This window comes from Ursus arctos, unplaced genomic scaffold (assembly GCF_023065955.2).
Source record: "Ursus arctos isolate Adak ecotype North America unplaced genomic scaffold, UrsArc2.0 scaffold_15, whole genome shotgun sequence".
Classification (NCBI taxonomy): domain Eukaryota; kingdom Metazoa; phylum Chordata; class Mammalia; order Carnivora; family Ursidae; genus Ursus; species Ursus arctos.
The window spans coordinates 11,693,812-11,721,691 of NW_026622819.1; the positions used below are offsets into that span (position 1 = coordinate 11,693,812).

Here is a 27,880-nt window from a genome sequence, read left to right on the forward strand (position 1 = left end):
GGTCCAGTGCTTGGGCAGAGTCTGCACGGCGCCCACCCCTGACAAGGGCCATGCTCCTTCCTTTGTGTAAGGGCCAGGTGGGAAGCAGAGTTTCAGGCGACTGTCACCGAGGAGCAGGATGAGCAGAAGGGCCCACAGGACGAGGCTAGTGAAATGCAGGAGGCAGCAAAGTTTATCCTGATGCTCGGGCATCATCCTGCTGGAGAAATCAGGTGGTCGTGGTGCCTGTGGACCCTTTTATGGTGGCTGTGTTTGGAGTATGCGTCAGAATGGTCCGTTTGGATGGCTGTTCTTGAGTGACAGCATGTAGGTCACTGAACATTTTCATTTCCTTGTCTGACTTGCAGACCAAATAATGACACTTAAATCCACTTTTGAAGAGTCTAATAGAATTATCCAGGTATCTCCTAGCATGTAGACTTTTTTTTAGTATACCATGGAAACTTGGGATTTTTTTTTTTTAAAGATTTTATTTATTTATTTGACAGAGATAGAGACAGCCAGTGAGAGAGGGAACACAAGCAGGGGGAGTGGGAGAGAAAGAAGCAGGCTCATAGCGGAGGAGCCTGATGTGGGGCTCGATCCCGTAACACTGGGATCATGCCCTGAGCCGAAGGCAGACGCTTAACCGCTGTGCCACCCAGGTGCCCCGAAACTTGGGATTTTTAAAAAAAAATTTTTTTAAATACGGAGGTATAAACTTCGTCCCTCTCTCTGTTCTATCCTATTTCTTCATTAGAATTAGGGTCACTTTCACACAGATTACACCCCTCAGGATGTTGGTTATCAGTAAGTGAGTGTTAGAGTAGTTGTTTAGAAAGGGACATCTGACTCCTAACCTCGGGGGTGGCTAGTGTTTTCATAATATTTGGTCTATCATTTATGTGTTCCTATGTATTTTATCTGTTACATATGCTGATGTTTTGTACAGCATTAACATTTGTTAATTTCTTTTGATTAATAAAAAAAGGACTTCAAGTGGCTTATGTGAGGGACCAGCCCGCCTTGTTTTCATTCTTGCAGTTTTCATTCTTGCAGGGACACATTTTTTTTCCACAGGAATAAAACTTCCCCTACGTTCCGAAGTCAGTAATGACCGTTTTGAATTCTTTGATGCTTTTACCCAGGGCTATGAGGAGGTGTCTCAGAAGTTCACCTCCATCAGGCGCGTCCGTGGAGATAATTACTGCGCACTGAGGGCCACGCTGTTCCAGGCGATGAGCCAGCCAGCGGCGCTGCCCTCCTGGCTGAAGGACCCTGAGCTCACGCTGGTACGCTGCTGCTGCAGGTTTGAGTTCGCAATGTTTCCAGTCGTTTTTGTGAGAAAGAGCTGCCTTTTCAGCCTGTGCTGGGTGCCAGTACTGTCTGCAGTGTGACGTCAGCATGTGGCTTTATTCCGTTTTGTGTGGCCGGGATGATTTTGCATAGTAAAGCGACCAAGAATAATTGCTGTTTCCCAGAAGAGAACCGAGGTACAATGTATTTGAACAGTTCAGCTGAATTGAAGAGCTGGTGTTTATACTCTGTAAAAGTGCTTAGGAGCAGTTTGACTTCAGTGTTGCTGTCTGTAGTAAGTGGGCTGCACGTTGTCCCATCTGAGCAGCTGTCGGGGTTTTAGAATGCACATTCTGTGCTTACAGCTCCAGTGCGAGAAATGAGCGCCTTCTGCACTGTGTTAAGAGGACAGGTGTAGTTGGTAGCTCATGTCACCCTGGGAGAGGCTGCATGGGAGGTGAGGGTCGGGATGTGTCCCGTGCCTGGCCTTCTTTGTTTTATTTATTTCTTTATTTATTTTTTAACGATTTCATTTATTTATTTATTTGACAGAGACAGCCAGCGAGAGAGGGAACACAGCAGGGGGAGTGGGAGAGGAAGAAGCAGGCTCCTAGCGGAGGAGCCTGATGTGGGGCTCGATCCCAGAATGCTGGGATCATGCCCTGAGCTGAAGGTAGACGCTTAACCATTGCGCCACCCAGGCGCCCCTGGCCTTCTTTGTTTTAAATCCGCGGTGTGGTAGTGACACCCTAGAATGTCATGTCACTGTGTCTTGTGTCTATGACCTACATCAGATGAAGTCATATGATAGGTTGGATGATAGACTATCTCAAAAAAAAGTCTGGTGGGCAGGAATGATTGGGCAGAACTGATAAGAAGACATTAATTGGAAGAAAACTGGAAGCCCTGTGCTTAAAACACACACACACACACACACACACCACAAACACTAACAAAACCCAAGAGTGCTGTCTGTGGGAAATCTGCCTTAACGGCAGCTTACAAAGGTCATCAGGATGAATTGATTGGCAGCTTACAAAGGTCATCAGGATGAATTGATCGCAAGCTCAGTCAGAGCCCACATGACGGTGGCCGGCGGTGAGAACGAAGCCGTGTCTTGAACACTTCTAAACCACAGGCAGTGACCGTCCCATCTTGAGCTGGGCTGGTCAGAGCCCATCTTGAGGGTTTGTGCCTGTATCCTCAGTCCAGATGGGAGTGTGACCAAGATGATTCATCTTGTTCAGGAACTGTTGAAGGAGCTGGGGTATTTGCCTGGAATAAGATGGCGTTTAGAGGAAGCTGGTTGCCATCTAAGCTAGAGATTAGGTACACGAGGGGTCCCACGGCCTCAAAGGGCACAAGCAGTGGAGGCCATTGCACTCCTGTTCTCACTCTGGCCCTTCCGCTGATCTTCCCTCAGAAAGTCCAGTGTGACAGGGGCCTCTCTGAGTGAGCGAGTGGTGGCGCCGACGGAGGGGCGGTGTGGCTTACGGAGGCCGGCAGTGCGCCCGATGGTGGCGGGGCACCTGGACCGCCTCACCTCAGGAGCGGGTCTCTGCATCTCCCCTAACTCCTTGTGTAACTGCAATAAGAACCTCTTTACTATAAAATATTTATTTGGTAACATACTCGCTTAAGGAAATCAAGGGATACCTTATTGCTGCCTAACGAGACAGTCTTACAGGAATTGGGGGATGAAAGTTGTTTCTTATTCATTTTCCTGATACATCAGAATAACCCGTATCCTGTCCTATTAAGTAAAATCCTGCTTGCCCTTAGAGCTTGGTCTACATTATTTGTGTTAAAGAAGGCATAGGCTTGCCATCGGAAACACTTGGAGCAGAGCCAGTGACCGTGGGTCTGTCTCCATTTACCCTGATCCTTGATCTTTCTGAAACGCTCGGGGCCTCTTCTGACCACTGCCCTGTGCCCGGTGACAGTCCTCAGTCCTGGTTGGTTCACGGCACAAGCACCTGTGGTTATTGTGTGTCCATGGGGCTTTTAGAAGTGTGGGAGCACTGACCACTTTTAGGGACACAGAAAAGCAGCCCTTAGCAGGCAGGTTGAAGGGAATCTACTTTTGCGCTGTTAGGGCCTCCTGAACGGCACTGGCTCTACGTTAACCCACCTCTTCTGCTTCTGGGGTCAGAGAGGTCCCCGGACATCTAAGTGTGTGCGTGAGTCTGTGGACTCAGAACCAGACTCGGACAGTGGCCTGCAGACCGTGCACTGCTGAGCATCTCTTGACCTCATCGAGAATTCGGGCAAGCCCAGAGAAGCCCTATTTTGTCACCAAGGGACAGGCACCCTTCAGCTGGCTGATCTGCTTCTGTTTACAGATTGAAATATGTTCTCTGTAGCATTTTGCCGTTTTCCCTCTCTCCCAGAATGTCGTTGGTTTCAGAACATCACAGGGAAAGCGGAGAGCTAGACCGAGAGACCTGCCCGCCCCCACCCTTAATCTGAGCTCAGCGAAAGAGACCCCTTTCTGCCCATGCTCGTCTCCTCTGGCCCGGCGTCCTTCTCAGCCTGGGAGATTGAACTTTGCCCTCGCTGCCCCTCTCCTCCTGCCCTGCTTGCGTTCCCTGCGTCCAGATCCCAGTCTCCGCATTTGACTGCAGTTGATCATCTGACCCTGACCCTAGCATTGGAAGTGGCTTGGTCTGACTGTTCTTTTTTTTTTTTTTTTTAATATTTTATTTATTTATTTGACAGAGAGAGAGACAGGCAGTGAGAGAGGGAACACAAGCAGGGGGAGTGGGAGAGGAAGAAGCAGGCTCCCAGCAGAGGAGCCTGATGCGGGGCTCGATCCCAGAACGCTGGGATCACGCCCTGAGCTGAAGGCAGACGCTTAATGACTGAGCCACCCAGGCACCCCTGGTCTGACTGTTCTTAAACTTGGGGGAAGCGCCTTGGGCCCTGAGAGGAAGTGTCCTTCAGGGCAGGGGTCCTTTGGTTTCCAATTTCACTAAGTTTTAGAATGTCTCTGAACAGGAGGTACCTGTGACGGTGTTTGTTTACCGGAGCTCTTTTTTATGAGTTATTTTTGGGGACACATCTTTGTTACCCCATAGTTCTTTTAATCATGGTGATGATGTCAAGAATTGTAGACACTTGCTGGAGAAAATGGGTAATTTTATAGTATAGGCACAAGTGAAATTCCATCTAACCTGATTAATTACCTACCTTATTTTGAAATATTTCCAATCATTTTTTTCTTGTTTAAATCTTGTTACTTGCTTAAATCTCTCTTATTTTGACAAAAGTCCAGTCTCTTTGTGTGTCATAGAAAAGAATGGTTATTTATGTGCGTTCTCTGCACTGTGACTCTAGAAAGCGTTTAAGGTTAGATCTACTTTTTTCTTCTGAATAAATCATTCCAAATGCATTCTTCTTTCCTCATTGTTTCTTTTTCACACCTCATTTTTCGGACTTTCCCCAGGGTCTCCGCCATCTCCCAGAGGCCTGCAGCCCTGAGCTAGGTCATTACACTAGCAACAGTTTGCCCAGTGCGTGGAAGGAATGAGGAGACGGAGTTTTATTTCAAGGTTTCCCTGTATGTAGTTAGAACTTCGGGGTCTGCCACGTGATTGAGTTGTGTGTTGTGACTGCTGCTGGGGTATGTGCACAATGTCACGCGAGGCTCCGATGGTCTTCCAGGCTTCTCTCTACCCCATTTCCCAGCTTACATTCCCATAGTTCCCGCTCAGTGCTCACCTTTGTGCCCAGCTGTGATTTCAGCTTATTGCCACTTGGGGGCATTTTAGGTTCTGGTGATAAATCTGAAAACCTGAATTGAAGGTTTGCAGCAAGGCCACCCACATGTTGCCAAAATGCTCGGCGGTGTGGGCATGGAGCTGGGGTGGTGGTGATAAGATGGGGAGAACGCAGCCCCTCCCCGACTTGGTGAGTGATTGTAAATCACCGACACTGTGGTAACTTTACCTGAAGAGGAATTTATATCCCTGCGTGGCTCTGTGTTTTGCAGGAATGAAACCACCTTTGTTTCCCATGATGGCTGTAGATGGACAAGGTAGAACTGGGATCACCATTTGTGAAAGGGTCTTTGGAGTCTTAGATTCCCGGGGAACTGAGCACATGTGGCCTTGTTTAAAAACTGTAGTTTTGACTGTTAAACAAGCTCACGTTCCACGTAGGATGCTGTAGGAATGAATTCTCCTCTCATGATCGTTTGACTTGGTGAACTTTCTTTTCCTGTCTGGGTGTTACGACAGTGAAGGGACATGTCTGTGCCCAGCCTCATGATGAATTTTCTCCTGACACACCCAGGACTGTGGGGAGTGTCGGAGTTCCCATGCTGTCATCGATCACGTTGTGTCCCAGCTTGCCTTTGCAGACTCCAGATTCTGTGGATGATGAGGGGAAAACAAAATAAAACACGCTCCAGGAAAAAAAGAAAAGGAACCGGGCAAAGGAGTAGCTCAGCTGTCACTTCTTTAATGAGCTAGGCCCCTGCAGCTGTTAACCCCCACTTCTTCTCCACTCTGTTTCTTATCTTACTGTATTGATGAGGCAATTAAACTAGATACACATTTTTGTGAATATGAAAGCTGTTGAGGATATGGGGTGATGTTGGAAGTTAGGCTTTATTTTTCTAATCAGGAAAGAGTCAGGTTTTTACTTTATCCTGAACCATCTCGCCTGCCCGAAGGGCCTTCCTAAGTCGGGCTTTAGGGAGTGGCAGGGAGGCTGTCCGTGATCCCAGGAGCTACCTGGGTGGTTTGCGAAGACACGGTTTTGGACACTGCCTTAATGTCCCCTCACAAAATCCTGTGGAATGTTCTGGCTGTGGTCAGAGCTGAGCAAGGTAGATCGTGCCTTTGTTATCTCAGCCAGAACCACCATTTCCCTCCAGCAGACAAATGTGCGGGAATTAATTTGGACACAAAGGTAGGTTTTGTAGCCCTTGTGGTTTCTGCGGGATCCTGTGATGGATTTCTTGGAATGTTAATACCTCTTTATCTCTCTGTTTCTTGATAATCCAGTTACCGGAAAAACTCATAAGCAAATACAACTGGATCAAGCAGTGGAAACTTGGACTGAAATTTGAGGGGAAGAACGAGGACCTGGTTGATAAAATTAAGGAGTCCCTCACGTTGCTGAGGAAGAAGGTTTGGAATCTGTAGCTTTTTTGCTCTGATAAGTGCAAAACTCTCACTCCTGGTCGCCCCGGCAGACCACTTCTTAGTCCTCATGTGGTGGATTGCCAAATGCCTGTGGCTGGTAGTTAGACAACATAATTTAAATGAACACAAACTCTTCCTTTGAAGTCTTTGGTAAAAACGGAGAGATATCGACACCATTTATTATGTTTAGTGAAATGTTTAACTTTTTTAAAAGGAAACCTTAAATGTGGTCTTCGTTCTAAGTCCTACTGACAGGTTTCAGGGAGAGTCTGTATTTAGTCTCTATTTCTTAGAGTATTATCAATGATGTGAATGCATATTTTAAATTCTTTCCAATTATATTCATGTTTTAAGATTCTGTCCCTATTTATTTTACTTGTTTTCATTTCTGAATGATTGTTAGAAACTTGTCTTTATTTTTTTTAAAGATTTATCTATTTAGATTCAGTAACTTGTCTTTACTTTTTTTAAAGACTGATTTATATTAGAGAGAGAGTGGGCATGAGTGGGAGGGGCAGAGGGAGAGGGAGAGAGACTCTCAAGCAGACTCCTGAACTGAGCATAGAGCCCAAGATGGGCGGGCCTTGATCTCAGGACCCTGAGATCACGATCGGAGCTGAAACTAAGAGTCAGACGCTTAACCAACCGCACCACCCAGGCACCCTAATAACTTGTCTTTTGAAAACTGTCCCGAGGGTTTCTCTGAAACAGAATTATAGGGAGAACTTGGTCAGCTGATTCCCAATGATTTAGTTATTAAAATACTCCCTTTCTGGAGTATTCTGTGGGTTTTGGAGGTCCTGTTTATACACTGGCCCACCTGGACCACCAGGTTGCTTGCCTTGGAAGAGCTTGAAGTTCTCCACACCAGGAACTCTGAGTTGAGAGCCTGCTGATTGCTCCGGGCTTTGTAGATGGGGGGAGGCTGGTGAGGAAAGTGTCAGACAGCTTTCAGCAGTCTGTTAGCACTTACCCCAGGTGTTGATCTGTTCTCTCCAGTATGGTCTGCCACGTGGTTAGACTTCCAGCTCCACGAGAGGCTGTCCTGCTCATTCCTTTTCACCCAGTGTCAAGCACCAAGCCTGACACATAATAGGCATTTGGTAAATATATTGTTTAGTGAATGAACTGAGGGCTTTGACCTCCTGGAACCTAGTTTTTCTTTATAAACGTAAGTATTTCATGAAAAGTACACTATCAAAGGAAGTCTAGCAATTAAGAAATTGTGGCAAGAGAAGGAAATAGGGATTCTGTTCTCTTTGCCTCTTGGAGTGGAGCACGGGGTTTGCAGGGGCTCAGGACCCCAGGATCTAGGTTAGGTTAGGGCTAGAGAGAGCTCTGGCTGTGTGAGTGAGCAGGAAGGCTCTTCAACTCAGCTACTGGTGACAGTTTCTTTTTCCTCCCTTTTAAGGTCTTGTGAAGTTGTAATTTTTGCTGTATTAGATGTGTGTGCTGTAAATGGATCCTCATTTGGGGCAGTGTTTTAAGTGTTTCCAATTTGCAATAACATTAAAATTATTCATTAATAATCTAAGCCAGCATTACTGGTACTTCCTGTGTGCCAGGCTGTGCACTCAGTGTTTCATATGTTGTTTAATTCTCATAACTACCAAGATGTTGCTGTGTTATCCCCATTTTAAAGATGAGGAAACTAAGGCCCAGATGTCTGTTAATGCCCAGCAAAAACCACCAGCTGCTTGGTAGCAAGGCCTTCATTCCCTCCTGACTCTGAGACTCTAGAGCCATGCTCTTCACTGCCAGCTGGGTCTACTTCTGGAAAATAGGAGATGCTCCAGCTTTCAACCACATATTGAAGAGAATCCTGTGGTACAGTCATTACCATTAAAATGTACTGTTGAATTTAGAATTTTAATGGTTTTTGAGAGGAGCAGTAGTTACTGGTTATTCATAAGGACTAGTTCATGTTGGTATCTCTTGTCCTCATTCACTTTAACTTAAAAGCACCTATGTTTACGGGGTTTTCTTGTTCACTTGAAGAGTTTGCCTGTGTTAGCTGTATACCTAGTATTCTGCTTTATTCTTAGTAAAAATTCCTAGAGTGGATGTATTCATTTGAAACTCCATGTATATTTTTAGGAAGTTAGAGGGATGAGTTTAGTAAACGAACATACAGGAGACCTCACAATCTTCCTTGCCCATCTTCATTTTTGCAGGTTGGCTTGGTGTTTCTGGGTGGTAAGTGCTCCCGTAAGCCCCGTAAGGGCAGGTGTAATTTTAGCTACCCCTCACAGCTTCACACACTGCCCTCACACATGTACCATATAGCTCCTCCGTAAGTATTTCTGATGGACTGGTCCAATTTCATTGTCTAGGAAGTTAGGGGAGTTGACAGTTCCATTCCATGGCCTCAGTGCTTCTCCTTAGTGCATGTACTTTTGTTTCAAATTTACGGGGAAAAAGCTGAGTAAGGAATTTGCGTGGTCGAAAGAGTACCGTTGTTTGAGCTAGAAACTTGAGTGTTGTGAGCATTGGTGCATGACCCATGGTTGCCTACTTTTGAAAATAATTTTGTGCTCATAGTATGGAAGTATACTAGGGGTTTTTAGAACAAACATGTAATTGTTACGTAACTTTCTTGTTGTAGTGGGCAGGCTTGGCGGAACTAAGAACTGCCGAAGCAAGGCAGATAGCTTGTGATGAACTGTTCACAAATGAGGAAGAGGAGTATAGCCTCTATGAAGCTGTAAAATTTCTAATGCTAAACAGAGCCATTGAACTATATGATGATAAAGAGAAGGGAAAAGAAGTACCATTTTTCTCTGTGCTTCTGTTTGCTCGGGACACATCGAATGATCCTGGACAGCTGCTAAGGAACCATCTAAACCAGGTGGGACACACCGGTGGCCTTGAACAGGTGAGCTGTGCCTTTACATGTGTATTAGTCCAAAATAGCAGCTTTAATCGTTAAACGTTATTTCACAGCCTTTGTAGGTTAAGAATTCTGGAGTGGCTTAGTTGTGTGGTTTTGGCTCGGGGTCTCAGGAGGCTGTGGTCCTGTGTTGTTCAGGGCTGCAGTCATCTGAGGGCTCGACTGGCCTGGAGGATCCACTTTCAACGTGGCACAACACCTGGCCGTTGGCATAGGCCTCATGGGTAGTTAGAAGGACGGTTTGGTTTCCTGACACATGGGTCCTTCCATAGCATTGATTAGTGTCCTTGGGACACAATGGCTGGCTTCTCCCAGACAGTGCAATGATCCAAGAAGAGAGCAAGGGAGAAGCCACGGTGTGTTTTATGATCTCATCTTGTTATACACTGTTGTTTACACCATAGTCTGTTCTTTAAAAACAAGTCACTAAATCCATCCCACACTCGGGGAGAGCATTAAGTTCCATCCAGCTTTTCAAGTGAGGAGGGCAAAAGAACTGTGGGTCCGTTTTGTAACCACGTTCATTTCAGCCTGGGCTGCTTCTGCAGGATGCTGGATGGGATCGGTACCCTTGCGCCTGGCAGCCTACAGATAAATGAAGCAAAGGGTCTTAACTATTTAATCTTGGCAGCCAGAGCTGTATTAGATAGTGTCCTTTAAAAATAGAATTGGAGTCACCTTAGCCAGTAGCGAGCAGCCTGCTCTTGGGTCTTTTACCCGTACGCTGAGTTGGGAGTTCTGCGGAGTCCCAGTGCAGTGCTCTCCCATGACTCACCGCACATCTTTAGTGTGTGCTCATGATGTTATCTTAAAAAGCCTAAGTCTTTGTTGGTGGAATAGCCGGCTACCGAAGTAGCAGTTAAGGCTCTCCATCCGAAGCGCGACCTTTGTGGTGTGTAGCAAAGGGTGAATGCCGATGGTCCTGCGGGGTCAGGCAGGATTGAAGAGGATTGCGTCGGGCAAGTACCTGCCCTCAGAGTGTAGGCTCCTTCTGTCTGCCGAACTGCAGCCCCTCCCTTCAGGACGGAGCCTGGGGCAGCGTGGTTTGCATGTTAGACCAAAGTTCGTTCTTGCGCGGAGTCCTCACAAAGTCTACTGTAATGGCGAGTCCCATTTTTAAAACATAACAGCTGTGTCGAGATATAATTTGCATACCATAAAGTTTATCCTTTTGAAGTGTGCAACTCAGTGGTTTTAGTGTGTTTATAGAGTTTTGCAGCCATCACTGTAGTCTAATTTTAGACTATTTTATCACCGATAAAGGAAACCCCATACTAGTGAGTACTAATTCCCCCTCCCCTAGCCTCAGGTAGCCACTAGTCTACTTCCTGTTTCTGTGGATTTGCCTATTCTGGACATTTTGTAGAAGTGGAATCATACACTATGTGGTCTTTTGTGACTCGCTGCTTTCACTCAGCATCATGTTCTCAAGACTCGTCCATACTGCAGCACGCGTCACAAGCAACATTGTGTCGTGTGGACAGACCGCATTCATCCGTCAGCTGATGGACACTTGGGGTCGTTCTGCTCTTTTAGCTATTATGAATAATCCTGTCGTGAACATTTACATACAGGCTTTTTGTGTGGACGCATGTTTTCATTGCTCTTGGGTAGATACCTGGGATATACTTTGTTTCTTAAATTGAAGTTCACGTAACATAGAATTAACCGTTTTAAAGTATATGACTCAGAGGTTCTTAGTACATTTATCAAGTTCCAAAACATTTTCATCACCCCAAAAGAAAACTTGGTACCTGTTAAGTAGTTATGTCCCGTTATTATCTGTTTGATTATAACTGTTCTAGTGGGTGTGAAGGGGAATCTCATTGTGGTTTTGGTGTGCGTTCCTCTGATGACTTTTCCCGCGCTCACTGCCTATTTGCGTATCCTTTTTGGATTAATGTCTGTTCTATTCAGATCCTTCGCCCAGTTTTTAAACTGATCATTTTTTTTATTGTTGAGTTATAAAAGTTCTTTATATATTCTGGATACAAGTCACTTATCAGATATTTAGTCCACTTTTGATGATCTGCTTGTTTGTGACAACCGTGTCAAGAAGGCTGGGGCTGGGCCCACGCGGAGGAGGAAGGGGTGCGGCATGGCGGGGCTGTGCCTGCCTGGAACTCGGGTGGGGGTGGCGCAGGTGGGGAGCTGCGTCTTGCACGGTGCCTTCCCTCCGCTCACCTCTTTGCGCTCTTCCCCAGGTTGAAATGTTCCTTCTGGCCTACGCTGTACGCCACACCATTCAGGTGTACCGGCTGTCCAAGTACAGCACTGAAGAGTTCGTCACGGTCTACCCCACCGATCCGCCCCTGGACTGGCCGGTGGTGACCCTGATCGCCGAAGATGACCGGCACTACAACATCCCCGTCAGAGTGTGCGAGGAGACGAGTCTGTGAGGGACGTGCGCCTGGACAGCCTGGCGACACGGCCGAGCTGCACGGGCGACTCCTTGGCTCGGGCCTTGGGCCTCCGGGGCTCTTAGAATGACCTGTGGGAACTCTTGGCCCCGTGAACCAAGCTGGACTGGGCTGTTCTGTAGACAACTTTTGATAATAAGAATTAACCAAGTGTTTTCCCTCAACTTTGATGCAATATGTTTCCGGGGGGCCTTCAGAGCACTTCTTTTGGAAGGTACAAACTACATCTTCTCCATAAAGCAAATCTTTTATATCTGAGAAGACTCATTTTGGAGAGGAATGTGTTCTTTGTGTCTCAGAATCAAACTCTCTTTAATTGTAAACTGGCTCTCCATTTTTTCTAAGATAGTAATGTTTTGGTGGTAATGGGTCTCTGTAGTGCCCTTCTATGCAATTCAGCTGACGTGGCGTAACTCTGGGCTGGAGTCTGTTAGTGGCACAGTCATAACGTCGTTTGGATTTACATATTAATTAAAGCTATTCTAAGCAGATTGTCTCATAGAAGATTAAAAACTGGGTCCAAAAAGGAGTTATGTAAAGGCTGGAGAAGGAGCCACAGGAGGGATGTGACGGCACCTGGAACTCCTGATCTGAGAATGTGACAGGTGCCTGAGGTCACGGCCATACCCGGTCGGGTGCCTCATGCAGGTGCGGTGCTGTCAGCTGGGCGAGCACCGCTTGTGTTGAGCCCCAGCGTCGGACTGGCGATGAGGCTCCGTTTCATAGGTGTGCCATTTTATAGTCAGAACAGCGCGGAGATCACCTGCTCTTGAGAGGAGGAAGCCAGGGCCCAATGACTTCAGGCACTCAACGCTGAGTTCAGGGGTGGGGGTGAGCTGGATCTGGGTCTTCCTGTGCCCTTCCCACGGGATGTTTTTGAGGATGCTTCCAGTGCCAAATTCGCGTTCCTGCCGGGGGGTGGGTAATAGCAAAGTGTCTAAGATTTTCCATGAGTAAGATGAAGCAGAAGCAAGTCCCAAAACTAAGTACGGAAGTGGGGCCGAGCTGCATCGGCTTGTGAGCCTGTGGTTTGGTTCGGGAAGCCTGAGGGGGGAGGGAGTAGTTCCTGGCGGTGAGGCCTGGTTGCACGCTGTTAGGGCTGGAGTCACCCACAGGGGCTGTGGGCTGTGTCCGTGGTTCCCAGGGACCAGGCACATCACTCCCGTGCTGTCTCAGCAGCCCCTGCCTGGGCTCAGCGTCTGTGAAGGTAGTATCACCCTGAGGTACCAAGCTTTATTTTATAATAATTAAAATCTTCATTTGGTTCAATTTAATATAGTTAATAAGCTATCACATGGTTTTGGGGAGTGGCAAACCTTTTTTGAAAATGTAAGTTTTGCCTTATACTTAAAAATTAGAATTCTTTTGAGAAAACTCAGAGGACACACAAAACTATGCAGACTATTACATGAGTATTTTCCCATTACCTCATCAGTAATATTCACCACAGTTGGGGAGGTGTTTATTGTTTAGAGTGTTTGAATCGGGTTCTGCTCCGAATGTGCATGAACGCGTTAGAGAGGCTTTGTGGTTTTCACTGTGAAATGTAATGGTGCCTCGAATAGGAGGTACCTAGAAGCCAAATTAAAGTAATAATAATGACTTCTTATTGGCTTTGATGCTTCATTTTAGTATTTGTAATTGTACAATAGGAAATGCTTACTGTTCATTCTCGAACATTTTTTAAAGCATACTTAGAATGTTTTGGCGCAAGGCAGTGGGGGTCGGTGTCCTCCGGGGGTGCACCGAGTCTGGCTGTTGGTCCATACCTACTTTTCAGTTTAGTAATACTCATGACCATCTGTCTCTGCATTATGAAAATGTTCTAATCTTCGTGAACTGGAACTGGACTTTTGGGCAACTTAATTGTTTACATGCATACTTTTTTCTTGTTCCTGTGCGATACTGGTAGAGCGTGTGGAAACTGTGGTCTTCACCATCATAGTGATGAAAGTTTGAAGGCACACGTTTAAGTGGCTTTCTGACCCAAGGCCTTATTGGACTTCGCTCTCAGCCTGTCATGCTGGCTTAGTGGGATCACAGCATCAGAGAGGCAAAGCTTTCAAAGAAACACTACTTCGGGGAATATAAATGATTGGCTGACTTTAAAAAATAACATTTCTTCATTGTAACATGCAACTTCAGTTGCCCAGAATCTTGCTTCCGTGCGTCATTCCTGGTCATGGGCTGGCCGGACCCGGAGATACAAATTGCACTGAGACCAAAATGGATGCAGGATAGTCTATTTAGAGGGGCCTCTAAAATGATACTTGTCCTAGGAGAAGAGAAAGCAGTGGTAACTACACTGGGCTTGCTTTCATTCCCAGAGCTTATTGCAGGAGGTCCGAGATTTGGACCCTGTGGTCTGGGCAGAAAGATGATCTCCAGCTTAAGCAGGCGTGACTTACAGCTTTGAGCTTATTTAAAGCGCATTTAAACCTGAAAGACTTTCCCTATAGCAAGTTCCCTGGAATTGATGTTGCTTCTTCAGGACCTCTTCTGGCTCCTCCCCTCACCTGCTTAGTTCCTTCTGCATACACAGCACGCACTGATTCCACTCCTACATGCAGAACAGCGATGACCACAGTGGAGGACGAGAGGCCCAGGTGTGGGTTCGCACTTGGGATCCAGACGGTGGTGGGGTTTGATCTGGTGTTTGCGGGTCCTCTTCCTTTGAATACAGCATGTCCGAAAATGTTTTAGACACACCAAACAGGACTGACCCTGCTTTCCTTGTGGAGCCATTGACGCTTGTATTTTATGTTGGGTATTGAGTTCAGTAAGGTCTGATGCAAGTTTGCAGGCATTGCCTTGGTACCCTTTCATTATCGGTTCCTTCCAGGTGTCGAGCTTAGCAGGTAAAAATCTCAGGCCACAGTCTTAACACCTCTGTCAGAAGAAACATCTTTGGTGGGGTTATATGTGCTTTTTTTTTTTTTCCTTTTTCTTTAAGAGGCTGTGTTTTCCCTCCTGCCCTACCCCTCCCACCAGGGTGCTGTCCCACCTCCATGCCCGAGGTCTGCTTCCCAAAGGCCTCTCGGGGAGCAGCTGTTACGCGCTCGCTCTCCTGCCTTTACTGCTCTGGCCTCTTGCTGTTGCTGCAGATGCATTGGACTCCAGTAGACTTCCCGGCTGTCTCCTCTTTCTGATGTTAAAATAACGTTTGATTATTTCATTTTCTCTCTTTATTAAGCAGTACTTTGCAGGTAACCCCCTTGAAAGCCCAGAAGTATTTTCCGAAGTCTAACCCTCCAGGGAATCCCGTTTGTAGGCATACATAGAAATAAATGTCTTTTAAAAAAAAAGCCCGTGACTACTTAACACACAATGAAAAGGAGGTCCTCAGTGTGTGTGAAGTGCATCTGAAAAATGTGTGAAAGGCATAGAATCCCCAGATCCTTCAGCAGAAGGCAGGGCACAGTGTCAAGTAACTTACAAAAATGGCCCAAGGAACTGGAAGAAGTGAATTGAAAAAGGAACTGATTTTAGAGTAAAAATGTCACTTAAAACAACAGGGGCACCTGGGTGGCTCAGTTGTTAAATGCTCGACTCTCGATCAAGGCTCAGGTCATTGCCCACGTTGGGCTCCGTGCTAGGTGTGAACCCTACTTCAAAACAAAACAAAACCAAAAGACAAAACAACAAATGCCTGACAGACCTCCCGGCCTGTGTTACATGTGGAAAATCTGAATGAGTAGGACTTCTGTGTATGGATTCTGCTGATCACTTCTCCTAAAACGTATGAAGTTCCCTGTTTCATGGAAGTATAATTTGTAGTGCTTAACTCTTCTGGAAAGCCTTGGTGATCTCTTCTGAGAAGGTAGAGATACTAGGGAGCCAGTGCTGAGTTGTGCAAATAGACCAGGGCAGCTGATGATTAAAGCCTTTGTCGCTCAGTTTATAACTTGGGGCCTAGAAAAGCACAAAACTAAGCTGGTCGGGCTGTCTGCGGGCCTTGGGAGCAGTAGGGTCAGGTGGGCGCAGCTCTGAGCGGAGGGGCTGGTGCATGCCAGCTGGTCGGCGCCCAGGCCCCACAGGGCCCAGCAGCCCTGCGGAGGGCCTGAGGGCAGTTGTCTCACTAGTCTTGTTCCCATGGTGAACTGAAATGGTTACTGGGAATGGTGGAATGGGTTAGTTCAGTCTGGAACTATAGACGTGGTAATTGCATTGAAATACCTTATCAGCAAATCATTCTATCCCATAATGCCTCTGTTCCCAGGCCTTATGGCCACCCGTGTATTTAAATATTTTGAATGCTCAGGACTAGCCAGGGCTTTTCATGGAGGAGAACCTTGGCTGGAGTCTTGTTCCGGTCACCTTGATTGGGTCAGGGATGAAATCGTCAGAATGTGGTTAGCGCAAGGAAAGGATACGGGGCCCCCAATATCTGGTCTCTGCGGTCACTCTCCTAGTAACCAGGGGTAGTTGAGCTTCCTTACGAACTTCAAAATCATTTTTTTGTACTTAGATTTTAAGAGCTTTTCTATAATGAGAAACGCCTTGATCTGTACACCCATAAATGGTGCTAACATATGTTACAGGAGCCACCGTAGTGCGCGGGGCCGTCGATCACTTCTGAGTATTTCCATGTGGGCACAAAGCCAAAATGAATGTATTTAATGAGCTCCCTCCTCATTTCCGTTGTTCTTATGAGAGTGTTGTGGTATTGTTACCTGCAATCGAGCAGCTTCTGACTTTCTGTATTGTGAATTTGGAGGAGGATAACGACCGACCTCTGCCTTCGGCAACGCGTCTTCCTTCCCCCGAGGCTGGGCTGTGCGGGGAGCTTGGCCCGGAGCTCCCTGCGTGAGCCTGGGCCTGCTCAGCAAAGTCTCCTCTGTTTACACTGTAAAATGTCAGCATCTGTCACAAACCTGTGCTCTAAGAAACGTGCTCCTGAGGCTCCAGTCCGGGTGGGGCCGTGCTCCCCACCTGCAGCTGTGGTGGGGTGCCTGGCTCGGGGGGCAGGGACTTGTTGACACAGGTCTTCACTGCTGGAGGCTGAGCTGACTCAGGGCTTCACTGTTGATCCCCTTTAGCAAACCTGGCCACTGAGGATTGTACAATTAACCAAAAATGTAGAAAATAAAAGATCAGAAGCCTGGCTGTGTTGCTGTGTTGCTTTTGGGGACTCGCACCTCCCGGGACAGGCCTGTGATGCCCATGACTTCAAGATGTCAAGCCCCTAAGTAAGTGCTGCAGAATAATTAGGCGCCTCGTTCTGGACGCGGGTCTGGATTCAGTACCCGTCCTCTTGCCATGGTCGTGGTGGAGCGAGGCGCCCGCACTCACAGAGCCTCCGAGGCAGATCCCGCTGGCCTGCAGAGCAGGGCCGCAGCCGCAGTCCAGCCCCGGCCTTGCCGGCGTTTGCCCAGGAGAGGCCTGTGGGACCTGTGACATTCTGGGTGTTCACCGACGTTCGTGCACCCAGAAGCAGCGCAGTGGGAACCACGTTGTACACGCTGCGCATGGGTTAGACCGCCCTGAAGGAAGGGGGTGATCGCAAGATGGGGAACACCGGGCTTTCAAAGGTATTCCTGGGGCCAGAGAATGGAGTTTGAGTCCGCAGAGTGCCTTCCCGTGAGTCGAAGAACTGAGTCTGGGAGTCTGTTTGCAAAGTGGTGCTGGGCTTCTGAGGAATGCTCGGTGGGGGCGGGCACCCATCCGGAAGGGGCGCCGGGCTGGAAGTGGGTGGCCGAGACCGTCCTGGGGTCCGCAGCCACAGCAGACCGCACTCCTCCAGCGCACCATTCGGATGGTTTAGCAACACAACGCCTTCTATGAATACACTTTCCCTCTACTTTCCTGAATTACGGTGTTCTCAATTCTAAGGGCTGTGTTTCTGGCATTTCTCCATGGCCTGCTGCCACCCTGCAAGTGTAGAGAAAAGCAGGGGTGCAGGCTGGCGGTGCTAGGGAAGCCCTTAGGAATATTACCCCCCATCAAATAAAAAACCGTCTGTGTCGTGTGCAGTTAAAGTGAGCGTGTGTTTATACGGTCCATTTTCACTGCTCTCTCTCTTGCTCGAGACCTTCTGGGCATTCTTTCTGGAGGGCCTCTAGATTATTTGTCTCCCCTTCCCACTTCTACCCCTGCCTCTTGTCGGGGCACAGGGTGGGTGGCCTGGTAATGACCTTCTGACTTTGGGTCTGGAGGGTTGATTCTAGACTTCTGGCCCAGAAGAGGCAGAACAGATTTTGGCCTTTCGGGTGGAAAAGCCTGGAGTGACCCACCTGTCTCAGCTTCCCAGAGTGAGTGAGGATTTTTCTGCCCTTCCCTCCACCTGGCAGCCCAGCCCTCTGCTGTCGCAGGGTGTTGAGAAGTTTGGTGACCATGGTGATGGGACTTTGCATGCACTGTTACGATGTAGAATGTTTATTATAGCTCAGGACAGTGCCTACCACATCCTTCCGGTGCCATCTCCCCAGATCAAGAAGAACTAGAACGTAGATTAGGGCAGATGAAAGGCGGTCAGGTCAGCACATGCTGTGCTGTCACTGGGGAGATGGCACTCTTAAGAAATCTCGGAGAGAACACTGAACATAAAAGGCCAACACCGCGGTAATTGTTGGTTTATGTACCTGAAAATCACATCTCAGTTGTGCCGGGTCCTGAGGAGCACAGTATGCTAGTAAGGTTTCAAAAATATCTTTTAAAAGCATACAGGTAACGCCCCTGCAAAGTTCGTTTTCATAATTATAAGTAATGCTATAATAAGCATTCTTATTCATGAATCTTTTTAGGCATTTCTAGATTCAACGTGTGTAAAGCTCTTTAAACATATTTCCCAACCGCCCTCCGAAAAAGTTGCAAGAATTTTCAGGCTCACCGGGAGGTACTGGAGGGCCTGCTTTGTTGTTCCCTGAGTGATACTAAGTGTGATTTTATTTTTAACTTTGACGATTCGGCAAGAAAAAAAGTGGAAAGAGAGAGAGACATCTAGTTTTAATTGGCTTTTGATTCTGGTAATGGACATTTTTCCTAGATATTTATCAGTCATTTGGATTTCTTTCCTGCTTCGTTCATGTTCACCCATGATGTTAATGTCCCTGGTTGAGTGTACGCTTGAAACATCTTGCCAAAGTGTCCGCTGAAGAGGTGCCCTTGGTGGACAGTTGCACTGGGGACTAGGGCGCCAATTTCCTTAGGCCCCTGCCAGCGCTGAGCTCTAGCGTAGTGTTCGGTCTTTGCTGAGTTGGTGGTTGGACACTCAGTTTGCGTTCCTGTACTGAGAGACTGAACCGGTTTTGTTTGTAGAAGCCATTCATGGGTCGTTTTCTGGGAGCTCATGTCCTTTGCCCGTCCGCCATACTCTCTAACTAGACTGTCATCTGTGAAAACCTTTGGTTTTTGTTTCTGTATTTCACAGAGATTTAGGGGAGGAAACATCGAGAAGGGAAGGCTGACGGGTGATCGCACATCGGTGTTGCACTCTTTGATTGCCACTGACAGCTGGCTTAGGTAATCTTAGTTCACGGAGGGCTTGACCTTCATCAGCATGAAGTGGGGTTGGAGGTGAGTCCCCTCAGGAAGGGGACACTGCACAGGTGTCCTGGGGTTTGCATGTTCCAGGGAGGAAGGTGGGAATGCCTTCTTTTTCTCCAAAGAGTGCCTCCTCTGGGCAGGCACAGTTCCAAATTCTAGATGCAAGGCTGAGCTGGCCGTCTTCCCTCCCTGTCCTTCCCGGGCCCTCTCCAACTGCCTGTCCCCCCCCCCCCCCCCCCCGTTCAAAAGCAGTTTTGTCTTCCACTGTTCAAGAGGTAATCAATAGGAGAACTTCCCCTGCCCCTGGATGAAAACTCAACTCTGGGCATCCCTGGCTCTCCTGAGCACCCTTAAATAACAAAGCAAGCTTACAGGAGGGCCCAGGGAGGGGGGGGCACAGTTGTGGTTAGTTAAGCATCTGACTCTTGATTCTGGCTCAGGTCAGGATCTTAGGGTTGTGAGATCGAGCCCTGTGTTGGGCTCTGTGCTCAGTGCAGAGTCTCTTTCCCTCTCCCTCTGCCCCATCCCCCCTCCAGCTCTCTCTTGTACTCTCTCTCTAATAAATCTTAAAAAAAAAAAAAGCTCACATCCATTTTATGTTGCCAGATGTGATTCCTGTTCAGACGTTGGGACACCCCATCTCGTCTAAGAGTCAGAGCGACGAGGAGTCGCTGCCCCCGCTGGCCCTCTGGAGTTGGAGCAAGAGGAAGGAGGCAGATGCTCGCCGTCCCAAACTGGCTGAGCCTGGCCAGGACGTTGTTCTCATTCTCTTGTTGTGGTGTGGGGTACTTGCAGGGGTCTCTGGAGACCCCTCTGCCCCTCCTCGGGCCCCCAGCTCAGGCCGACATGAGCACTTCCCTCGATGTGGCTAACCCTCTCTCCTGCCCACAACCCCTCCTTCGCAGCTCCTAGGAATCCAGTGATAGCTCCAGCTTCCTTCTTCTAAGCCTGTTCGCCCCCTCAGGACCTCAAGAAGGCCCAGGTCAGCTTGTTATCTGTGTAGCTCACGTCTGGCCCATGGGGAAGCCTTTGCAACTTCTGCCCTTTCGACCTTGGCATGTGCCGGCCAGCCCCGATGCCGCCTCTCCCTTGGCCCTCTCTTCTGGCAGATTTGACAGGGGAGTCAGACACCAGAACACTGAGACCCCACCTCTAAGGGCCCATTTCAAGCTCGCAGTGTTTCCTGAAGAGCCCTATCACTAGGCTTAAGGTGTTGAGGGACCCGTGTCCCCAACTCACACATGTGCACACATCCCTGAGGAGGAGAAGGGCTCAGTATAACTCTGCAAAGAAACCATCTCTCAAATTATCTTTCAAATTATCTGAGTATCTGCTCTTTGTTCTTTTATGCCCTTGCGGTGAGTGAGGATGAAAGAGGGAGCAGGTTTTGGAATGGGCCAGGCATGAAGACACCTGGAGCAGGAGGCTGGGCTCCTGCAGGAGTCCCCATCTGGTGATGCTGCTTCTCAGTGGCTGTTAGCATCCTGCTTTCTGGTTGGGGCCTATTTACGACATGTAGCCTAAGCTCAGCCTAGGGCCCACCCATGTTAAGTGTGAGGTCCTCCTTGTAGCAACCCAATGGCTAGAGTGAGAGGAAGGGCCAGCCTGGAAAAGCAAGGAGGTAGTGGGGGTAGGTGGTCAGCCTGCTAGGAATAGTTGGGCAGGTTGTGTACTGCAATACTCCAGGAGGTGTCATTCACTTCACAGCCCAGGGGGACACATGAGCCTGAAGGCTCCTGTAGCATCTTGCCCTGGGCGACCAGGAGCACCTGAGCTAAGCCAGAGGGACTAAGGATGCTGAGGAGGGACAAGTGAGAGCTACTAGGAGAGAGAACTGCCAGGGTTTGTGACTTGATTGAGGGAGGGGTGGGGCATGGAGGCAGCCTCTGGCTGGGTGATAATGTGACTCATCTAGACAAAAGTCCGGAGGAAGCAGGGACAGGGTGGTGAGAAAGTGTGCAGGGTTTAAGGCCTAGGCCCCTCTGGGACCCCTCGGAGAGGTTGGCAGGTGACTGGTCTGAAATGCAGGAACAAGTCCGGGCTTGAAAAACTGCCCTGGGGATCCCCAGTGTGTCTGTGGAACTAGAGACATGCCTGGATGACATCACCGGGGAGCATGCGGGACTGGCTTCCCAACTTTGCTGGCAGCAGGTGGCGGGGGGGCATTTGTGTTCTTTTCCAAAGACGGCAGAATCCACAGCTCTGACCAGCACAGCTGTAGAGTGAGGAAGGCTGCAAGCGGAGCCGGACAGCATCTGGGGGAAAGGCAGAGCAGCAGAGGGGGGCTGTGGCTTTGCCTGGCACGGGCAGAAACCACTTCTGGGTTTTGGCTGCACGAACCTACGAGCAGGGGTCCTTACAGTGTCTGGGGGCCGGGGGCCGGGGGCCGGCGGGGGGCGGGAGGGACTGGCCACGCCTGCCTTCACAGCACCAGAGCTTAGTACAGAAATCAGATGAACGGATGCCAGGTGGGCAGTGTACAGTTGGGTACTAATTGTTCATTCTGTTTTGGCCTTTGGACTCAAGGGTATCTGGAGTATCTGAACCGAAGACAAGATTGGTTGTCGTTTCGTTTCCTGAAAGCTGTGGGAGTTGGTCTTTGCCGAAAGCAGGCCGGCAGGAGAGAGTGTGGAGTCACTGACCGAGGCAGCTGGACGCTGCTCGGAGGCCCAGCAGCCGCACACCTCGGTCTGCCCGCACGGCCGGAGATCGGGCTCGGCAACCCCTGCCGCTGCGCTAGCTCAGAACTGGACGAGATCTCGTTCTAGAGCAGAGAAGGCCGACCTGGAGGCAGCCAGTAACCTGCCCGACTCAAAGCTAGTCAGCAGCCGAGGTAGAATGAGGATTCACAGCTCCTGTGGTTTTTTTTTTTTTTTCCTTTTCTTTTTGTGCAAAGACCTGTGTATTGAGCTGTGAAAGTAACACAGTATTTATTGGCTTGTGTGGTTCAGATAAGAAGCCTGGAGCTCATGGCATGAATTAAAGAAACAAGCAAAGCCAACCTTCCCCCCCACTCAAGTGTTGCCTTTAAGAGTTCAAAAGGATAGTTTGGAAGAGGGCATAATTTTCTCCATGATATTAACCTAAAAAAAGCCCAGTAGATCATATCTATGAATATATTCTAACTACCTATCACAAGGGTAAGCCTTTTGGAATGTTGCTACCACTGTATAATATGTGGGTGTGGGTGGTTTGGGATAATTTACAGACAGGCAAAGAGATTAGAGGCAGGTGTTTCAAAACCATGAACCGTCTCATGGTTTATTTGAATAGCCTCTGGATTAAAAGCTCTCAGTCATCGTAAATGAAGCAGACCAGTATGAACACTAAAAGTCCTCTGCAATGTGTGACATAGAGTGGAGGTGAGGAGAGGCGGGCAGGCTGCTGGGAATGGTTGTGCAGGCTGTGCACTGCAAAAACTCTAGGAGGTGACATGTACCTTGTAGTCCAGGGGGACAGATGAGCCTGGAGAAAGCTCCTGCATCATCCGGCCCTAGGAGACCAGGAGCACCTGAGCTAAGCCAGTGGGACTGAAGAGGATGCAGAGGAGGGACAGAAGTGAGAGAATGAGAGGAGGGAGGACTGCTGGCGGTTAGTGGGACCCTGCTGGTACAGGTTAGGAGTGTCATGGAGTTGGTTTCTGGGTGGATGATAATGTAATTCATCTGGGATGTCAGGAGAAAGCATGAGAGGGGTGCAGATTTGCATCTCGTGATAGTACTGCTCCCCATGGGAAAATGGAGGATGCTTGGGCCAGCACAGCGCCACGAGCTGACATTCAAGCTGGGCAAGAAGACAGGCCATAGCCCACGTGCCATGGATGGCAAGAAAGGTGATGACCTCTTTGACTGAAAAACATGGCAGTGTTAGAGGCAGTAACAGGGACGCATGGTCGAGGCATGAGATCTGGGATTTTAACCCAAAGACAGGAAATAAAGCAGATGCAGTCTCAGGCAGGGCAGTGGGATTCTTCCAACCCTATTAATTACAGGTGTGTAATGGAACCCTTTCTCTCTGTAATCTCTCATGGGAGGTTCAAAGAAGAAGAGCCATCGCTCTTTGAGGTTAAGACATCACATTTTAAAGAAGAGTAATGCTTTTCACATAGCGGTCGATCAGAACAAGAATCTCTTAGATGTGGGCAGGAGGGGGTTTTGGGTTCTGGCCTTCTTACTTTCCTGACGCCCGTCTGAGTTGGGTATCCCCATTCAGGAAGTGGCGGGGAGAAGCTGAGCTTCAGAGAAGTACTTTCAATATTACTGCAACGGTGGGAAGTAAAAATTCATTTTCATATAGAATACAATTTGAAGCAATAGGTCATATTTAAATAAGGGAGTTTAGAGAAATAACCCAGTGGTTAGAGGTTTTAGCTACCAAGGCAAAGGCACAATTTTAATGCCTCCTGTATATTTGACAGAAAAGGGAAATGTAGTTAGAATTAGGAAACCATGTAATTAGGGATGTATAAATAGACTGAGAGAGTTTAAAAAATTGAGAGACTAAGAGCAATCTCAATTGTATGCCAACTTTAAGCTTAAAGAAAAATTAGAGCGTGAAAAACTATTTGACAATACATGAGTGTAAATTCCACCTCCCCAAATAACCAAAAAAGGAAAGCATATAGAAATGCTCTTAGCAATGCAAAAAGTTACTTCTATTAACTACATACACGGCTCTTGTTGAAGTGCCATATGTGGTTTATATTGACCTCTGCAGTCGATTCGAATCAGACGCTGCACAATGTTTTAACGCGACTGGTTTCCACGAAACCCACAGTTTCGCTGTAACACTAAAGAGCTGGGCAACGGGCAGCCACGGCATGTGTCGAATGACTCCTAGTAGAATTCATTGTGTTAAAAAAACATTCTGGATCACTGCTAATGTTCAGATCTGAGATGAAGAACGAGGTAATTTTTTCTTTCCACCACAGGACCCCCGGTAGCGTGTTCTAAATCCTAGATCGTACACCCAATGTGGGCCCTGGAAGGAGCCTTAGCAGTGATGGCCCAAGCCTCTCACCGTGCAGGTGACGGTGTGTGGCGGGAAAGGTGTGAGAGCCCCGAAGGTCATGCTATAGACCCACAGCTGTTGAAGCTCTCCTTAAATGAACGAGCATGGACTTGTCCGCGTCGCACAGAATCTCATGCGTGGCTCTGTCAGGATTTCTTTTCTTTTTTTTTTTTTAAAGATTTTATTTTTATTTATTCGACAGAGATAGAGACAGCCAGCGAGAGAGGGAACACAAGCAGGGGGAGTGGGAGAGGAAGAAGCAGGCTCCCAGCAGAGGAGCCTGATGTGGGGCTCGATCCCATAACACCGGGATCACTCCCTGAGCCGAAGGCAGACGCTTAACCGCTGTGCCACCCAGGCACCCCCTCTGCCAGGATTTCTGAAGCGCTACAACGAGCTCCTGGGTCATCCCGGCTTTAGATACTCGTGCTCTCGATACATCACCAAGCAAACCAACCACATCCTGGCTCAAAGGAACCGTGTTATCTGCCTCCACGAGCCTCATGGAGGCGGGCTTGCCTGCTTCGTGGTGCCTGGTCCACGCTGTGGGTGCTGGGTGACTGGTGCTGATGGATGCCTTATACCTTTGTTCCACCAGGCTGGTCTGAACTTCACCTTGATAGCTGGCTCATCCAAACTGTGGGCCCCCCATGGTCACGGCCCCACACTTCAGGGAACCAGAGTCCACCTGGCTGTGATGTTTCCTAACTCCAAAGGCAACCGCTTCTTGTCCCCGGTGCATGGCTGGAGGACGTCTGCCTCTCAGTCTTCCGAAGCCAACCAATCTCCATATGCTGCTGAATTTCCACGAAGCCACACAGGCTGGTCTGTCTCCAGTTTTCTTTAATCTAAGGAAACCACTTCTACTTCTGGACACAGAAAGGGTTCCTAGCTCTTGTGCGTTTCTATGTCCACGCAAGGACTGTGGTGTAAGTCTTGTTAGCAAAGCGCACTTAAAGTTTCTAAAAGCATGCTGCCTCGTGTGCGGCAGACTGCATCCATGCAAGCGCCTGATCTGATGCCGTCTTTTAGGGGCCCTGGCTGATGATTCGTGAAGCGGAGGGAAACAATCTTTCGGAATCACCTGGACTTGGCAAAGAATGACTTAAATACAATCTGATAGCGGAGGAGGCCCACCTCGGGTGCTCTGCGTAGCACAGGCTGCTGATCGTTTCCACCTCCCCTCGGGAAGAAAGTCAACTCAGAACACCTCCTCTCCACTGTTTTTCCCTTTGGAGATCAGGTAGTAAGCTACACCGCCCCCCTTCTGACCTCTGCGTGGGGTTTGGGTTGTCTTGATTACGTAATAAAATTCCTCTCACTTTCAACATTAGCACAGTTCATTTTAGACATTCGGCCTTGAAAAGGGCAGCAACAGGGCCTTCCGGTCCATTGTCTTCTGATTTCTTCTACATCCTGTTTTATGTGTGGTTGGATCAGCTGATGAATCATGCGATGTTTTGCTGCTTCAAATGACAGAAATAGAGACTCAAAGTAACCGTCCGGAGGAGTCTCTCGAACGTTTGCCAAACACGTTGCTCAAAAACATGCTTTTCTACGTTTCACAGGCTTTTTATGAAAGAACCGAGGGAAGGTGGCCATCTCCAGAAAGCAGGAGGGAGCCCCGGGTTTCACGGAATTGGCTGCACGTGGACCGCAGACGTCTCAACGCTAGGAACTGCCCGGTCTTCTGAAGCCCCGCCCATCGGCAAAAGGGGCGGGGCTTAGAACCCAGAAGACCCCTTTTACTGAGCTGTGCCTCACTTTGTTTGAAAACTTCATCCTGCGTTTAGGGGTCAGCTCACCTGCAAAAGAAGAGGCCAGAAGCCCCAGCTGGTTGGAACACAACAGCCCATGCTGTCCTGGGCCCTGGTCTGCTTAGAAATTCAGGGAAGTAGAAAGATTTTCAAATATGAGAACATATTTCTCAAGATCATGTCATTTAATTACAAGATTATACATACTTTTTCTCTTGCAACACAGCCTCTCGGGCTCTTCCACTTCAGTCTGAATTAAAGAAAGAAACTCTGGTCAGAGAGTTACTCAGTTTTTAAATTGTTTTGTTTCTAGAGACTAAGAGTACAAAAAAAGAAAAGTTACTCTCCTCCTCCCCCTTCCTTCCCATAAGAAAAGACCCCAAATGGGGAACAATTAGGGTAGGGAGCTGCTGAATTTTTTTCATTTCTTACTCCCAGCTATCACTGAAGAAGTTTTGTCAAATTTGGGTAATGTAATGACTCTCCCAGCCCCGAGAGAGATCCAGAAAATGCTGCCTGTGAGGACCACAGAGTTGGACCCTGGTTGGGAAGTGCCCTGGGGTTTGGAGAACTTTCAGCTCCATGGAGCTGCGCTATGGTGGAGCACCTCCCTGGGCCTCCCTCCTCCTGAGCCCCTGCCCTCTGCACCTCCCAAAGTTGTTTATTGGTAGGACTCAAAGAATGAAAAAGTGCATTTGCTACCATACCGAAGCTTTCCTTGGCCCCACCCAATAGAGCCTAAACAACACTAAAAGCTACTCTTTCTGAGGGTATCAACCATCCGTGGACATTTCAGAGCCACCTGCTCCGGCTGACCCATGAAACAAAACAGAAATACAGAACCAGAAGACCTTTGGAAGAAGACAGCCCCAACACAGACAGGCGGCAAGAGGCCATTCCCTGGCTTCCACCCAGTTTTGTAAACCAGTGGCCTCCCGTGCCCACAGGAAAGAATCCCAGTCAGGTGAGGGGTTCTGGCCAACGTACAAATCTCTCAACATGCCCCTGAGCCTCATGGCCGACAGGTCCAGCCCCGTCATGACGTTCCTGGAGCAAGCCTCACCTGGTTCTTTCCGCTCACGTCTTGGGCACCGGATGCCCAGTGCCTCTGAGGTCTGCATGGAACAGAGCACACGACACCTTCATGTCTAGAATGACCTGGCGTAGGACCTTCAAAAAAACCAAGAAGTCTCTGACCTGGGAGTACCCTCAGTGTAGAAGGACTGCTTTGAGCTGCCCCAGCTTATTTCTCAGCATTTAAAAATGGCTTTTTGCCCCTATCGTTTTAGACTATATTTGTCTACACGTATCATCCAACGTGGAGAAAGTCATGCCTTGTCTTTTCATGGTCCTTGACAAGTGACTCTCGCAGGCACCACACCCTTCGAATTATATCTGTCAGCTGAGCAGCTGGCAATAAAAAAGAAACCTGTGTTGGGGAATCTTTGTTTTGGTCGGCAATGTCAAAGGTGTGGCCCTCCTTACTCTGAGAAGTGGGAAGGAGCAGTGTTCCTTTCCCGTCTGAGGCTGCCAGCACCGGGGCTTGCTTGAGAAGCTAAGGAGTGTGTGGTAGGCCGTGACATTAAGCAGCCCACGTGAAGGACCTGTGTGAGGGCGTGAGGTACGGTGTGCCTCGAGGCAGGTTTTGGACCCGTCCTGCACAATCTCTGTCATCGTGGTCTGGGTCTGGGGTGGCTTCCCGTGTTCTCTGAGACGGTCGCCACGTATTTATGGCCTGTGATGTTCATCACCGACGGTGTCTCTGAGGTTCTAACGACACGTTCTAGTTGTCTCATGAAGGGTCTCTAGCTGATCTTTCCCACACTTAGGAAGAGGTGGCTTTTTCAGTTTGATCTTTAAGCTCCAGTCCCACAAGCATGAGATAGTCACACA

The 27,880-nt window shown here is 48.4% G+C and overlaps 1 protein-coding gene across 4 annotated transcripts in view; it reads left to right on the forward strand.

Annotated features, from left to right (window-relative positions):
- Window positions 1-16,839, forward strand: part of OTULIN (OTU deubiquitinase with linear linkage specificity) — a 31,467-nt gene extending 14,628 nt beyond the window's left edge. For 2 of the 4 annotated variants that reach the window (XM_026506710.4, XM_026506711.4), the window contains exons 4-7: window positions 1,128-1,271; window positions 6,285-6,410; window positions 9,031-9,300; window positions 11,520-16,839. In XM_026506710.4, coding sequence (XP_026362495.1) covers window positions 1,128-1,271; window positions 6,285-6,410; window positions 9,031-9,300; window positions 11,520-11,714 — 735 coding nt within the window. In that variant the 3' untranslated portion in view covers window positions 11,715-16,839. The remainder of the gene's footprint in view (window positions 1-1,127; window positions 1,272-6,284; window positions 6,411-9,030; window positions 9,301-11,519) is intronic. The other 2 variants (XM_057312163.1, XM_057312164.1) reach the window with 1 other exon arrangement.
- The last annotated feature ends 11,041 nt before the right edge of the window (window positions 16,840-27,880 follow it).